Genomic DNA, 12,996 nt, shown 5'->3' with positions numbered 1-12,996 from the left:
TTCTCTGTTTTTTTGCTAGCTGTATGTTTGAATGTTTGATTAGTAAGTATCTGGGAGTTCTCCAGAGGGTAAAACATAAAGAATGACTGCATTGTTTGGTTTTAAAATTAACGAAAATCTGCAATTGTGATTTTGTAAAAGGATTTTGGCAACAACGCATATAAAAATAATAATACTTCGTTCTACCTTTTGGTTGCTTAGTATTGCGTTTGGCTAACATAATTCCACATCGTAATCGCCGCACTCTTGTACATAGTTCTGCACATTTTCAATAGAAAATAAAAGAGTTGCGTATATCTAATTCAAAACTGTTGTGTTTCGGGTCTAGGAAAGTACTGATTCTGGCAACTGATTCCTTGCAGAGGTTCGTTAGTTTAGGTCCTTCAGTGTAGTATTTTTCACTAAGCCATGGTTGGCGTAGCTTTGCATCTGTAAGAATTGATTTTAATGATCATTAGTTAAGTACAGGTAAAATGTCTCCGAGATAAAAATATTCACATGAGCATGTAGGAGCTTACTTTTCTTGAATACTCTTTTATCTGCCTCAAGTCTTTCTTTTCCTTTACGGCATTTCTCTTTTTTTTTTTCTGCTGCCTTGACCATTTGCTCGTTCTTTCATGGTTTCAATAGGTTTGAAGGTCTGGAAATAGACTACACTGCTTGATAATCTAAACAGATTTAACACTTTCTTTGTAATATTTGAGATTAGTTTTGAACAGAGTAGGGGAAAAAATTACTCTAATTTCTAATTGTTTAATGTCTTTCTGGACGGTTATAAATGTGTAACGTCTAAATTCAGTGGAAAAGATTAGGCAGTGTTGGAGAGTCTCATTCTTAATGATATTCTGAATGAGTTATTGGCGTTTTAATTTATAGATCAATCATATTGCAATTTGGAAGACAAATGTTTTCGACCTGCATCAAATGTTTTCGATTTTAAATAGGAGTTATTTACTGTCATGATTGTCTTTTCTAAGGTCAGACGACAACTGATGAACTTCTTAATGAGTAAGAGTAGGATACTTTGGTAATGAAAAGTTTTAATGTTCTGCAGCTGAGTTTTAATGGTGTGCAGGGCATAAGAGCTCTTACGACAACTTCAAAAGCAAGTGGATGCTCATCTACGAAACAGACAACTCTGGTATCAAGCAATAGATTGAAAATGTAGGTGTTATTGCTTATGTTACAAACAGTGCACTGTCGAGAGTTTTTTAGTATTAGGTTGATGTATGTGTAAGTCTTGAAATATATTTTTGTTCCTCATTGTTTTATATGTACTGAACCTAAAATTGTTGTAACTTTACCGTCGGTTTATTTAAACCCTCTGGTAGACAATTGTATTGTTGATTTTGAGTGTCATTAACCTAAATTATCATCAGGGATTATCATTTTTTTCCGAAGTATGTTGTTAAAACTTATCATCAAAAACCTAGATCATAAACTATAAATGTCACTCAATCGTGCTTAAAGATTTTGATTATCACAATCATATAGTAATGCGAAGAAAATCCAATAAGAGTAAAAAAAGAAAAACTTGTGGAATGCAGACAAAGTCTTTTGGAAAAAGCAAATGACAATAAAAAAACATAACGAAGTTCGCTAATTGCGTTTCTGTTTCTTCATCTTCATCTGACTTGCTGTAGAAGATGAGGTTTCCTTTGGTAAATCTGCAGAACCAATTTTGTTTTCAACTGATGTCTTATCTACTGTAGAGGATGTGCTTGTCAGGTTTGGCTCAGTTGGACTGGTAGCACACCCGGTAGCACTTAAGTCCAGTTTATCTCCAGTTTGTGCCTGCGTATTTAGATACTAAATAGTTATGAGGTCAATCCAACCGAGAGTTGTATAGATATGGTTTTAAATTTACCCGACGGAAGGTTGGACCATGAGGCACCTCAATAGTCTCATAAATACGTGATACAGTAAATGACTGATGGTGAGGAGTGAAGTTGAAATCAGTCAGCTTAATCTGGAAAGTATATTTCTTTCCAACAATATCAAAGATTTTTTTTGGTATTGGAGCAAAAGAGTCTGAGATTAATTCACCGTCAGCCTGGAGAAAACGAAAACAATTTAGAAACAAATAGGATGCTGTCTTTTGACATTATGTTTGAAATTAATGAACAAACTTGAAAAGTTTAGTAGATTATTTATATACGATCTGAGAAGAAAGTGTTGATGCCTATATGTTGGTTAGCTTCACCATGTCCTTATCAAAGGCTACGAAAACGCCGGTGGTTATGTCGTCATCCACAACCAGTTCCACACGATATCTTGCATGTCATGACATAGTTAGAGTATGGAAACTGTTATTAAGCTGCAATTTTTTTTCAAAACCGATGAAAGTGAAGGAAGTAACTAACTTATAGGAAGTAACTAACTTACTTCACATCTCCAACAGCGGTAGTTGAGCCACATTTGTAGTTATTGCATGTTAGAGAGGACATTTTCTTCACCATTTTTGTCCCACATGCAGCACATGAAATAAAATACCAGCTACGATCAACTTGAATGTCCGTCACTGTTGCGATGCATAAGAATTCTAACTCCTAACATATTACAAATGCAAAACAAATTGGATTGAGTTAACGCATCAGTGGTTTTTGTAAAAGAAATATGAGGCAAAGATGATAGAGAGATTACATGAATAGTTATATATGTTCGATTAATTAAACTACTGAATGAGGGGAATCGAACCTGTGGATTTCCAGTTGCAACAAACTGATTCAGATCATGAATGGAGATTTGTTCAATCTTCGATACTCCATGTAATGGTGAAATTGAGTTAGCGCTTGCTTTTGCTTTCCCCTTTAGCCTGTTTAGTCATGTAGATAAGTATGGTTAAGAGATTAAAAGCATCGTATGAATGACTAAATATAAAAGATTTAGGTAAAACCTTTTCATTACCTATTAGCAAACTGTTTAGTTGTTGCTAAGTCTCCGTCTGAATAAAATTTGGTCCCAGATGTGGCATTGAGGTAGAGTTCACCTGTGGAGAAACATTGGCTAAGTTGTCATGCGAAGTTAAGATGGCATAAAGTCAAGTGTTAATGAATGAAGTTAATCAAGTGATTCACCTCCAAATAACTTTGGGTTTAGATTTGTAGCTAACAATATGTTAGTCCCTCCATCTTTCTCACTGAAAACCTTCTCCAATGAGGACGCATGATCGTCAAAGGCACTTAATCGCACTTTCTCCCCACTGTAATAAAAGAAAATATGTGATGAAAGTAATGAAGAAGGGGAAATATAAGAACCAAATACATCACTAAAGTAAACAGATAGAACTCGGTAGAAACTGACCTTTCAAGACATAGGTGAACTAACATCCTCTCCAAGGTTTGTGTCATTCCATTTCAATAAGCTTTACTGGAACAGACTTCGCCCATTACATCTAATGTGAGAGCAAAAACAGTCATGAAGACAACTTATGAGAGGTCAATTACAAAAGTTATAATATGGAGAGATGGAGTAAATACAGAAACAGGGGAATATTGAAAGAGCAGAGAAAAATCAACACACCAGGAAGATCTGTATTGGTGTTGGCAAGAGAAACCAATTGCTCATGAGTCTGAAACCTGCAAAACTCTTCCGGAATGATACCAAAGCACTCGTCAGTCTGATCAAAAACAGTGGTTGGTGTGAAGCGTATAGAAAAGGGTGAATCAGTTAGCTTAAAACGGGAGTTGCTTCTTGTGACTTCAAAGTCAGACACAATATATATTGCCCCATCACGTAGCGAGTTTTCGAATTTTGAAAGATTGGTCACATTGATCGAACCTTGGATGACACAACTCTAGAGAAAAACTTCATATTAGATACAGTTGTAAAAAAACAAATAAATGAAAAGTCTAGATCAATAAGTATAGTATTGTTCAGTGTATAATTGGGTTAAGATATAAGCAACCTTCTCATCAATAAGTAGGAAGTCGACGCCCATGAGTTGGCCTCCTTTTTTTGACATTGCGAGCAGGCCAGTGACGAAGCATTCTTCCAACGATCTTTGGTGAAGGCGACCAGCTTTGAGATTTTCGAATGAAACGACAGGGGAATGCATTTTAGCGAGGAGAAATCAAAGAGACAAAGACAAATATATGAAGAATAAATTGGAGAAGAAGACATTATATAGGACTTACACCAATTAAAGATAGAGTAGTGGGTCTTCAATTGCAAGATAGAGCATTGAACGGGATGAATTACACTAATAGAAAAACGTTACAATGGAGATCGAAGAGATGGAAGACATCGAAAAGTTGTATGTAAGATTGGAGAACATTTATTTCAAGGATCGAAGAGAGGGAATCCATTTATTTCTTCCATTAGGAGAACATGATAAAAGAATGAGAAGAGTAGGGACGATTCAGGTCAACATCGCCATCGTCCGTTGTGGAATCGGGAAAAGGAGTTTTATTCCGCCGAAAACAAAATTAAGATAATTAAATGGGCTTTAGCAGAAATATTTCAGTTCGAAAATATAAGCTTATTTAGAAAATATAAACTTACAAAAATAGGAAAGTGCTGAAGTGGCACCAAAAATAAGGAAACTATACTTTATATATATATATGAGTTTGCCATTAGACGTGTATATAATAAGATAGTAAAACATATAGACAGCGTAGTGGAGGTAGAGTAGGCAGAGAGGCAATAATAATGGAAGAAACTTCGAGGAACTTCACTTTTTGTTGTAACCCAAAAACAAGAAAAATACGAGTATAAAGAATAAATAATGGTGGTACAATAGGAATAGGCTGCCGATTTTCAGACAAGGCACTCCTACTGACACATGTTTTGAAATAGAGAAAAATTAATTATTTATTTTACTGGTTGTTCGAAGTCTTTAAATCATTTGACTTTTTGCTTTGATTAGTTAAAAAAAAAAAAAGTTAATTGAATTTTATTAGAAATGGAATATCCCAATTACCAAATATCGAATCGACCGGAGCCGTACGGGAAAGGGGAAAGTCAAAACACGTAATAACGGTTATAAATGAAGGGTAATATGGTGTTTTTAAAGTACAGAATAAAGAGTCTGAGATTAATTCACCGTCAGCCTGGAGAAAACGAAAACAATTTAGAAACAAATAGGATGCTGTCTTTTGACATTATGTTTGAAATTAATGAACAAACTTGAAAAGTTTAGTAGATTATTTATATACGATCTGAGAAGAAAGTGTTGATGCCTATATGTTGGTTAGCTTCACCATGTCCTTATCAAAGGCTACGAAAACGCCGGTGGTTATGTCGTCATCCACAACCAGTTCCACACGATATCTTGCATGTCATGACATAGTTAGAGTATGGAAACTGTTATTAAGCTGCAATTTTTTTTCAAAACCGATGAAAGTGAAGGAAGTAACTAACTTATAGGAAGTAACTAACTTACTTCACATCTCCAACAGCGGTAGTTGAGCCACATTTGTAGTTATTGCATGTTAGAGAGGACATTTTCTTCACCATTTTTGTCCCACATGCAGCACATGAAATAAAATACCAGCTACGATCAACTTGAATGTCCGTCACTGTTGCGATGCATAAGAATTCTAACTCCTAACATATTACAAATGCAAAACAAATTGGATTGAGTTAACGCATCAGTGGTTTTTGTAAAAGAAATATGAGGCAAAGATGATAGAGAGATTACATGAATAGTTATATATGTTCGATTAATTAAACTACTGAATGAGGGGAATCGAACCTGTGGATTTCCAGTTGCAACAAACTGATTCAGATCATGAATGGAGATTTGTTCAATCTTCGATACTCCATGTAATGGTGAAATTGAGTTAGCGCTTGCTTTTGCTTTCCCCTTTAGCCTGTTTAGTCATGTAGATAAGTATGGTTAAGAGATTAAAAACATCGTATGAATGACTAAATATAAAAGATTTAGGTAAAACCTTTTCATTACCTATTAGCAAACTGTTTAGTTGTTGCTAAGTCTCCGTCTGAATAAAATTTGGTCCCAGATGTGGCATTGAGGTAGAGTTCACCTGTGGAGAAACATTGGCTAAGTTGTCATGCGAAGTTAAGATGGCATAAAGTCAAGTGTTAATGAATGAAGTTAATCAAGTGATTCACCTCCAAATAACTTTGGGTTTAGATTTGTAGCTAACAATATGTTAGTCCCTCCATCTTTCTCACTGAAAACCTTCTCCAATGAGGACGCATGATCGTCAAAGGCACTTAATCGCACTTTCTCCCCACTGTAATAAAAGAAAATATGTGATGAAAGTAATGAAGAAGGGGAAATATAAGAACCAAATACATCACTAAAGTAAACAGATAGAACTCGGTAGAAACTGACCTTTCAAGACATAGGTGAACTAACATCCTCTCCAAGGTTTGTGTCATTCCATTTCAATAAGCTTTACTGGAACAGACTTCGCCCATTACATCTAATGTGAGAGCAAAAACAGTCATGAAGACAACTTATGAGAGGTCAATTACAAAAGTTATAATATGGAGAGATGGAGTAAATACAGAAACAGGGGAATATTGAAAGAGCAGAGAAAAATCAACACACCAGGAAGATCTGTATTGGTGTTGGCAAGAGAAACCAATTGCTCATGAGTCTGAAACCTGCAAAACTCTTCCGGAATGATACCAAAGCACTCGTCAGTCTGATCAAAAACAGTGGTTGGTGTGAAGCGTATAGAAAAGGGTGAATCAGTTAGCTTAAAACGGGAGTTGCTTCTTGTGACTTCAAAGTCAGACACAATATATATTGCCCCATCACGTAGCGAGTTTTCGAATTTTGAAAGATTGGTCACATTGATCGAACCTTGGATGACACAACTCTAGAGAAAAACTTCATATTAGATACAGTTGTAAAAAAACAAATAAATGAAAAGTCTAGATCAATAAGTATAGTATTGTTCAGTGTATAATTGGGTTAAGATATAAGCAACCTTCTCATCAATAAGTAGGAAGTCGACGCCCATGAGTTGGCCTCCTTTTTTTGACATTGCGAGCAGGCCAGTGACGAAGCATTCTTCCAACGATCTTTGGTGAAGGCGACCAGCTTTGAGATTTTCGAATGAAACGACAGGGGAATGCATTTTAGCGAGGAGAAATCAAAGAGACAAAGACAAATATATGAAGAATAAATTGGAGAAGAAGACATTATATAGGACTTACACCAATTAAAGATAGAGTAGTGGGTCTTCAATTGCAAGATAGAGCATTGAACGGGATGAATTACACTAATAGAAAAACGTTACAATGGAGATCGAAGAGATGGAAGACATCGAAAAGTTGTATGTAAGATTGGAGAACATTTATTTCAAGGATCGAAGAGAGGGAATCCATTTATTTCTTCCATTAGGAGAACATGATAAAAGAATGAGAAGAGTAGGGACGATTCAGGTCAACATCGCCATCGTCCGTTGTGGAATCGGGAAAAGGAGTTTTATTCCGCCGAAAACAAAATTAAGATAATTAAATGGGCTTTAGCAGAAATATTTCAGTTCGAAAATATAAGCTTATTTAGAAAATATAAACTTACAAAAATAGGAAAGTGCTGAAGTGGCACCAAAAATAAGGAAACTATACTTTATATATATATATGAGTTTGCCATTAGACGTGTATATAATAAGATAGTAAAACATATAGACAGCGTAGTGGAGGTAGAGTAGGCAGAGAGGCAATAATAATGGAAGAAACTTCGAGGAACTTCACTTTTTGTTGTAACCCAAAAACAAGAAAAATACGAGTATAAAGAATAAATAATGGTGGTACAATAGGAATAGGCTGCCGATTTTCAGACAAGGCACTCCTACTGACACATGTTTTGAAATAGAGAAAAATTAATTATTTATTTTACTGGTTGTTCGAAGTCTTTAAATCATTTGACTTTTTGCTTTGATTAGTTAAAAAAAAAAAAAGTTAATTGAATTTTATTAGAAATGGAATATCCCAATTACCAAATATCGAATCGACCGGAGCCGTACGGGAAAGGGGAAAGTCAAAACACGTAATAACGGTTATAAATGAAGGGTAATATGGTGTTTTTAAAGTACAGAATAAATAACGTTCAGTTTCTTCTTTATGAACAACCAATAAGATTGGACCACACACACCACTATTACCTAAACCTTCGCTTTTCTGTAAAGCAAAACCACAACCAAAGAGAAGAAGAGAAGAAGAGAAGAAGAAGAAGTAAAAGCATAAAAGAAAAAAATATTCATAAAAACAAAAAAGAAGGAAAACGAGTTTCAAACACAAAAACCACGACTTGTCCAAATCAGGATTTGTCCTTCTTCATTTTTAGTGGTAGAAGGCGAATCAAATTTTGGGAATTAAAATTTTTCCTCCTTTTTTTTTTTTTTTCAAAAATTAAAATTCGAAGGTCTTCTGCTTTGTCTCCAAGCAAACTTTTAGTCAAATCATTCATTTTTATTTTCTTTCTTGATGAAGTTTCTCTCATATAGTAATCAAAGTTCTATGACGAAAGCACTTACTGCTGGTGTGTGTCTTCTTGGAGTTTAGGTAAGAGTCTTTATGGTTTATACTTTATACTCTGTTTCTCTCTCTAACTTTATACTCACCCCAGTTCTTTGTTTTTCGTTTCTGGGTTTCTATTTTAATCAGATCTTGATTATTTAGTTTGTTATTTGACTTAAATTTCATTGTTTCATTGCAGGAATTTGATATTAACAAAAAAAACCGTTTTATTTTTTTGAGTAATTGATTCCAAAGCAAAAAAAAAAAAGCTTTTGAATCGATGGAGGAGGAGAAGTCCTTCTGGGCGTGGTCATGGTCTGTTGAGCAATGTCTGAAAGAGTACAATACAAGGCTAGACAAGGGTATAACAAGCGAAGATGTTCAAATCCGTCGTCAGAATTGCGGTTACAACGAGCTCGCCAAGGAGAAAGGCAAGCCTTTATGGCATCTTGTGTTGGAACAGTTTGACGATACGCTTGTGAAGATTCTTCTCGGTGCTGCGTTTATCTCTTTCGTTCTAGCCTTTTTAGGCGAAAGCGAGGAGCATGATGGCTCAGGTTCCGGGTTCGAGGCTTTCGTTGAGCCATTTGTCATTGTTTTGATTCTGATTTTGAACGCTGTGGTTGGTGTGTGGCAAGAGAGCAATGCTGAGAAAGCCCTTGAAGCTCTTAAAGAGATGCAATGTGAATCTGCAAAGGTTTTGAGAGACGGCACTGTGTTGCCGAATCTGCCTGCTAGAGAGCTTGTCCCTGGGGATATAGTGGAGTTGAACGTAGGAGATAAAGTCCCTGCTGATATGAGAGTTTCCGGTTTGAAAACGTCGACGTTAAGAGTCGAGCAAAGCTCTTTAACCGGAGAGGCAATGCCTGTTTTGAAAGGAGCCAATCTTGTTGTCACGAACGATTGTGAACTGCAAGGAAAAGAGAATATGGTTTTCGCGGGAACAACGGTTGCTAATGGAAGCTGCGTTTGCATTGTCACGAGTATCGGTATGGATACTGAAATCGGGAAAATACAAAAGCAGATTCACGAGGCTTCGCTTGAAGAGAGCGAGACTCCGTTAAAGAAGAAGCTAGACGAGTTTGGGAATAGACTTACTACAGCTATCTGCATAGTCTGTGTTCTTGTGTGGATGATTAACTACAAGAACTTCGTGTCTTGGGACGTTGTGGATGGCTATAAGCCTGTGAATTTCAGGTTCTCTTTCGAGAAATGTACTTACTACTTCAAAATCGCTGTTGCTCTAGCCGTGGCAGCTATCCCCGAGGGTTTACCTGCTGTGATCACGACGTGTCTAGCCTTAGGGACGAGGAAAATGGCGCAGAAGAACGCGATAGTGAGGAAGCTTCCAAGTGTTGAGACACTTGGTTGCACAACTGTGATCTGTTCAGACAAGACCGGGACTTTAACAACAAACCAGATGTCTGCAACGGAGTTCTTCACGTTAGGCGGTGAAACAACGACTACTCGGGTGTTTTCAGTCAATGGTACGACCTATGATCCTACAGATGGTGGAATTGTGGATTGGGGATGCAACAATATGGATATTGCTAACTTGCAAGCTGTGGCTGAGATATGTTCAATTTGTAATGATGCTGGAGTGTTCTATGAAGGCAAATTGTTTAGAGCTTCAGGTTTGCCTACTGAAGCTGCCTTGAAAGTGCTTGTTGAGAAAATGGGTATTCTAGAGAAGAAGAACGGTGAGAACATTGAGGAAGTTGCTAACTTTTCAGACAATGGTAGCTCAGTGAAGCTAGGTAAGTTTTATAATGTTTTCACACCATTACATTGTCTGTAGAATCACCATTACAATTTTATAATGTTTTCAAATCATTACACCATAGTTTTCATTCACTGATCTTTTCTCCATTCTTGCTGCATCAGCTTGTTGCGATTGGTGGAACAAAAGATCAAAAAAGGTAGCGACATTGGAGTTTGATCGTGTCCGTAAGTCCATGAGTGTTATTGTGCGCGAACCAAATGGACAAAACCGGCTCCTCGTTAAGGTAAAACATCATTATTGCCTCTTCTCTTGTTTTTAGTTAAAAACGTTATCTGAATCTTCCCCTTTAATTTCTTTGCAGGGTGCAGCTGAGAGTATACTTGAGAGAAGTTCTTATGCACAGCTTGCTGATGGAACTCTTGTCCCTTTAGATGAATCTAGCAGAGAAGTAATCCTCAAGAAACATTCTGAAATGACTTCAAAGGGATTGAGATGTTTAGGATTGGCTTACAAAGACGAATTAGAAGAGTTTTCAGATTACTCTTCTGAAGAACATCCTTCACACAAGAAGCTTTTAGACCCTTGTAGCTATTCGAACATCGAAACAAATCTAATCTTCGTTGGAGTTGTTGGTCTTAGAGATCCTCCACGCGAAGAAGTTGGCAGAGCAATCGAAGATTGCAGAGACGCTGGGATTAGAGTAATGGTGATAACTGGAGATAACAAATCAACAGCTGAAGCTATTTGTTGTGAGATTAGATTGTTCTCGGAGAATGAAGATCTTTCACAGAGTAGCTTCACCGGTAAAGAGTTCATGTCTCTTCCCGCTTCAAGGAGATCCGAAATCTTGTCCAAATCTGGAGGGAAAGTGTTCTCTCGAGCTGAGCCAAGGCATAAGCAAGAAATAGTTAGGATGCTTAAGGAAATGGGAGAGATCGTTGCGATGACTGGTGATGGTGTGAATGATGCTCCTGCTTTGAAACTCGCTGACATTGGAATCGCCATGGGAATCACTGGAACAGAGGTAAAAAAATTAACTAACTTAACTGTAAAAACATGTTAACTGAGCAAAAAAAAACTGAGACCTTAAGTTTTAAAGACATTAATACTTACTCTATGATGCTTCTGTGCATTGTCAGGTTGCGAAAGAAGCTTCGGATATGGTACTTGCAGATGATAATTTCAGCACTATCGTCTCAGCTGTAGCAGAGGGTCGGTCCATTTACAACAACATGAAAGCTTTTATCAGGTAACAACAAAAAGATCATGTTTGTTCTGCTTTTTCCTCTGTAATTGTACTGATCTTGTGGAAATAAATGATTTCAAGGTATATGATATCATCAAACGTTGGAGAGGTGATCTCTATCTTCCTAACGGCGGCATTGGGGATACCGGAATGTATGATACCGGTTCAGCTTCTTTGGGTTAATCTGGTCACTGATGGTCCACCAGCTACAGCGTTAGGCTTCAATCCAGCTGATATTGATATTATGAAGAAACCACCGCGCAAAAGCGATGATTCCCTCATTGATTCGTGGGTTCTTATCCGATATCTAGTGATTGGTTCTTATGTTGGAGTTGCCACTGTTGGAATCTTTGTCTTGTGGTACACACAAGCTTCTTTCCTCGGTATTAGCCTCATCGCAGATGGACATACATTGGTCAGCTTCAATCAGCTTCAGAATTGGTCAGAGTGTTCTTCGTGGGGAACCAACTTCACAGCGGCTCCTTACACAATCGCAGGTGGTCTTAGGACAGTCGCGTTTGAGAAAAATCCTTGCGATTACTTCACTTTAGGGAAAGTCAAGCCAATGACTCTATCGCTCTCTGTTCTTGTGGCAATTGAGATGTTCAACTCGTTGAACGCTTTGTCTGAAGACAACAGTCTCTTAAAGATGCCGCCATGGAGAAACCCTTGGCTTCTTGTGGCAATGACCGTCTCCTTTGCGCTTCACTGCGTCATCCTCTATGTTCCTTTCTTAGCTAATGTGTTTGGGATCGTGCCTTTGAGTTTCAGGGAATGGTTTGTGGTTATTCTTGTTTCCTTCCCTGTGATTTTAATCGATGAAGGTCTTAAGTTCATTGGGAGAAGCAGAAGGACAAGAATCAAGAAGAAGATCAAGACAATGTAAAAGTCTGGTCTACACCAATAGACAAAAGACTGTAACTTTTTTCTTACAATCTTTTGTTTCATTAAGGAAACCTCAACCAAAAACACAGTAGTAGTAACATGTTGTTTTTTAAAATTTTTGTGGACGCATAATCAAACTTTGGATTTGATGTAATCTCTTTTGCATGCAATTTTTGTTTCATCAAGAAACACAGACAAAAAAAATTATTAAAGATTCTCTCAGTTTCCATTAAACCCTCAACCAAAGATCAGTCAGAAGATGAAAGAAAAAAAGGAAAACAATCAAACATGATAATTCAAAATTACTACTGTTTTTATTGGAATATAATGCTTAGCTGTATTAAGTGTTATAATTTGATTGGATAAAGTTTTTAATGATGTGTGAATAGGAGAGCTTAAAACGCTGAGTTGGGAGTCTGGATTGTATTGATTGGAATTGCTAGAGTCTCCACTTTGCTCGATTCCCTTCAAAATTACTACTGTTTTTATTGGAATATAATGCTTAGCTGTATTAAGTGTTATAATTGGATTGAATAAAGTTGTTAATGATGTGTGAATAGGAGAGCTAAAAAGCTGAGTTGGGAGTCTGGAGGGACTCTTTTGATTTAATTGTTTATATATTTATATTATTTTGTGACTATGGTAAAATCATATATATATATATATATATAAACTATTTGATTGTTTGATACTTTGAGTAT

At 36.7% G+C, this 12,996-nt stretch overlaps 3 protein-coding genes across 3 annotated transcripts; 1 reads left to right on the top strand and 2 right to left on the bottom strand.

Moving 5' to 3' along the window:
* Window positions 1-1,599: 1,599 nt before the first annotated feature.
* Window positions 1,600-4,057, bottom strand: LOC147930032 (uncharacterized). Its single transcript, XM_087480835.1, has 9 exons — window positions 3,908-4,057; window positions 3,579-3,796; window positions 3,078-3,202; window positions 2,908-2,989; window positions 2,698-2,815; window positions 2,386-2,549; window positions 2,204-2,273; window positions 1,868-2,053; window positions 1,600-1,794 (listed from the first exon to the last, which is right to left on the bottom strand). Exons 1-9 carry the CDS (start codon window positions 4,055-4,057, stop codon window positions 1,600-1,602), a joined length of 1,308 nt encoding a protein of 435 aa, XP_087336961.1.
* A 1,124-nt stretch (window positions 4,058-5,181) lies between these two features.
* On the bottom strand, window positions 5,182-7,056 carry LOC147930031 (uncharacterized). Its single transcript, XM_087480834.1, has 8 exons — window positions 6,907-7,056; window positions 6,522-6,795; window positions 6,365-6,393; window positions 6,077-6,146; window positions 5,907-5,988; window positions 5,697-5,814; window positions 5,385-5,548; window positions 5,182-5,272 (listed from the first exon to the last, which is right to left on the bottom strand). The coding sequence occupies exons 1-8, from the start codon at window positions 7,054-7,056 to the stop codon at window positions 5,182-5,184; spliced, it is 978 nt and encodes a 325-aa protein (XP_087336960.1).
* A 970-nt stretch (window positions 7,057-8,026) lies between these two features.
* Window positions 8,027-12,449, top strand: LOC104737656 (calcium-transporting ATPase 2, endoplasmic reticulum-type). Its single transcript, XM_010457880.3, has 6 exons — window positions 8,027-8,486; window positions 8,641-10,198; window positions 10,326-10,447; window positions 10,526-11,188; window positions 11,304-11,413; window positions 11,492-12,449. Exons 2-6 carry the CDS (start codon window positions 8,722-8,724, stop codon window positions 12,294-12,296), a joined length of 3,177 nt encoding a protein of 1,058 aa, XP_010456182.1. The 5' UTR covers window positions 8,027-8,486; window positions 8,641-8,721; the 3' UTR covers window positions 12,297-12,449.
* The last annotated feature ends 547 nt before the right edge of the window (window positions 12,450-12,996 follow it).

The sequence above is a fragment of the Camelina sativa genome, chromosome 13 (genome assembly GCF_030686135.1).
Source record: "Camelina sativa cultivar CO46 ecotype springtype chromosome 13, ASM3068613v1".
Classification (NCBI taxonomy): Eukaryota; Viridiplantae; Streptophyta; class Magnoliopsida; order Brassicales; family Brassicaceae; genus Camelina; species Camelina sativa.
Note: the sequence above shows the minus strand (reverse complement) of the source record. Positions and strands in the feature narration are given on the sequence as shown.

Coding starts and splice junctions, on each gene's coding strand:
- LOC147930032 (XM_087480835.1), bottom strand. CDS start 4,057: ATGCATTCCCCTGTCGTTTCATTCGAAAATCTCAAAGCTGGTCGCCTT. Junction 2,816..2,907: donor ACTAAACAGTTTGCTAATAG/GTAATGAAAAGG, acceptor ATGACTAAACAG/GCTAAAGGGGAAAGCAAAAG. Junction 1,795..1,867: donor ATGGTCCAACCTTCCGTCGG/GTAAATTTAAAA, acceptor CTAAATACGCAG/GCACAAACTGGAGATAAACT.
- LOC147930031 (XM_087480834.1), bottom strand. CDS start 7,056: ATGCATTCCCCTGTCGTTTCATTCGAAAATCTCAAAGCTGGTCGCCTT. Junction 6,796..6,906: donor TCCTACTTATTGATGAGAAG/GTTGCTTATATC, acceptor GTTTTTCTCTAG/AGTTGTGTCATCCAAGGTTC. Junction 5,989..6,076: donor AAACCCAAAGTTATTTGGAG/GTGAATCACTTG, acceptor GTTTCTCCACAG/GTGAACTCTACCTCAATGCC.
- LOC104737656 (XM_010457880.3), top strand. CDS start 8,722: ATGGAGGAGGAGAAGTCCTTCTGGGCGTGGTCATGGTCTGTTGAGCAA. Junction 10,199..10,325: donor TGGTAGCTCAGTGAAGCTAG/GTAAGTTTTATA, acceptor TTGCTGCATCAG/CTTGTTGCGATTGGTGGAAC. Junction 11,414..11,491: donor AACATGAAAGCTTTTATCAG/GTAACAACAAAA, acceptor AATGATTTCAAG/GTATATGATATCATCAAACG.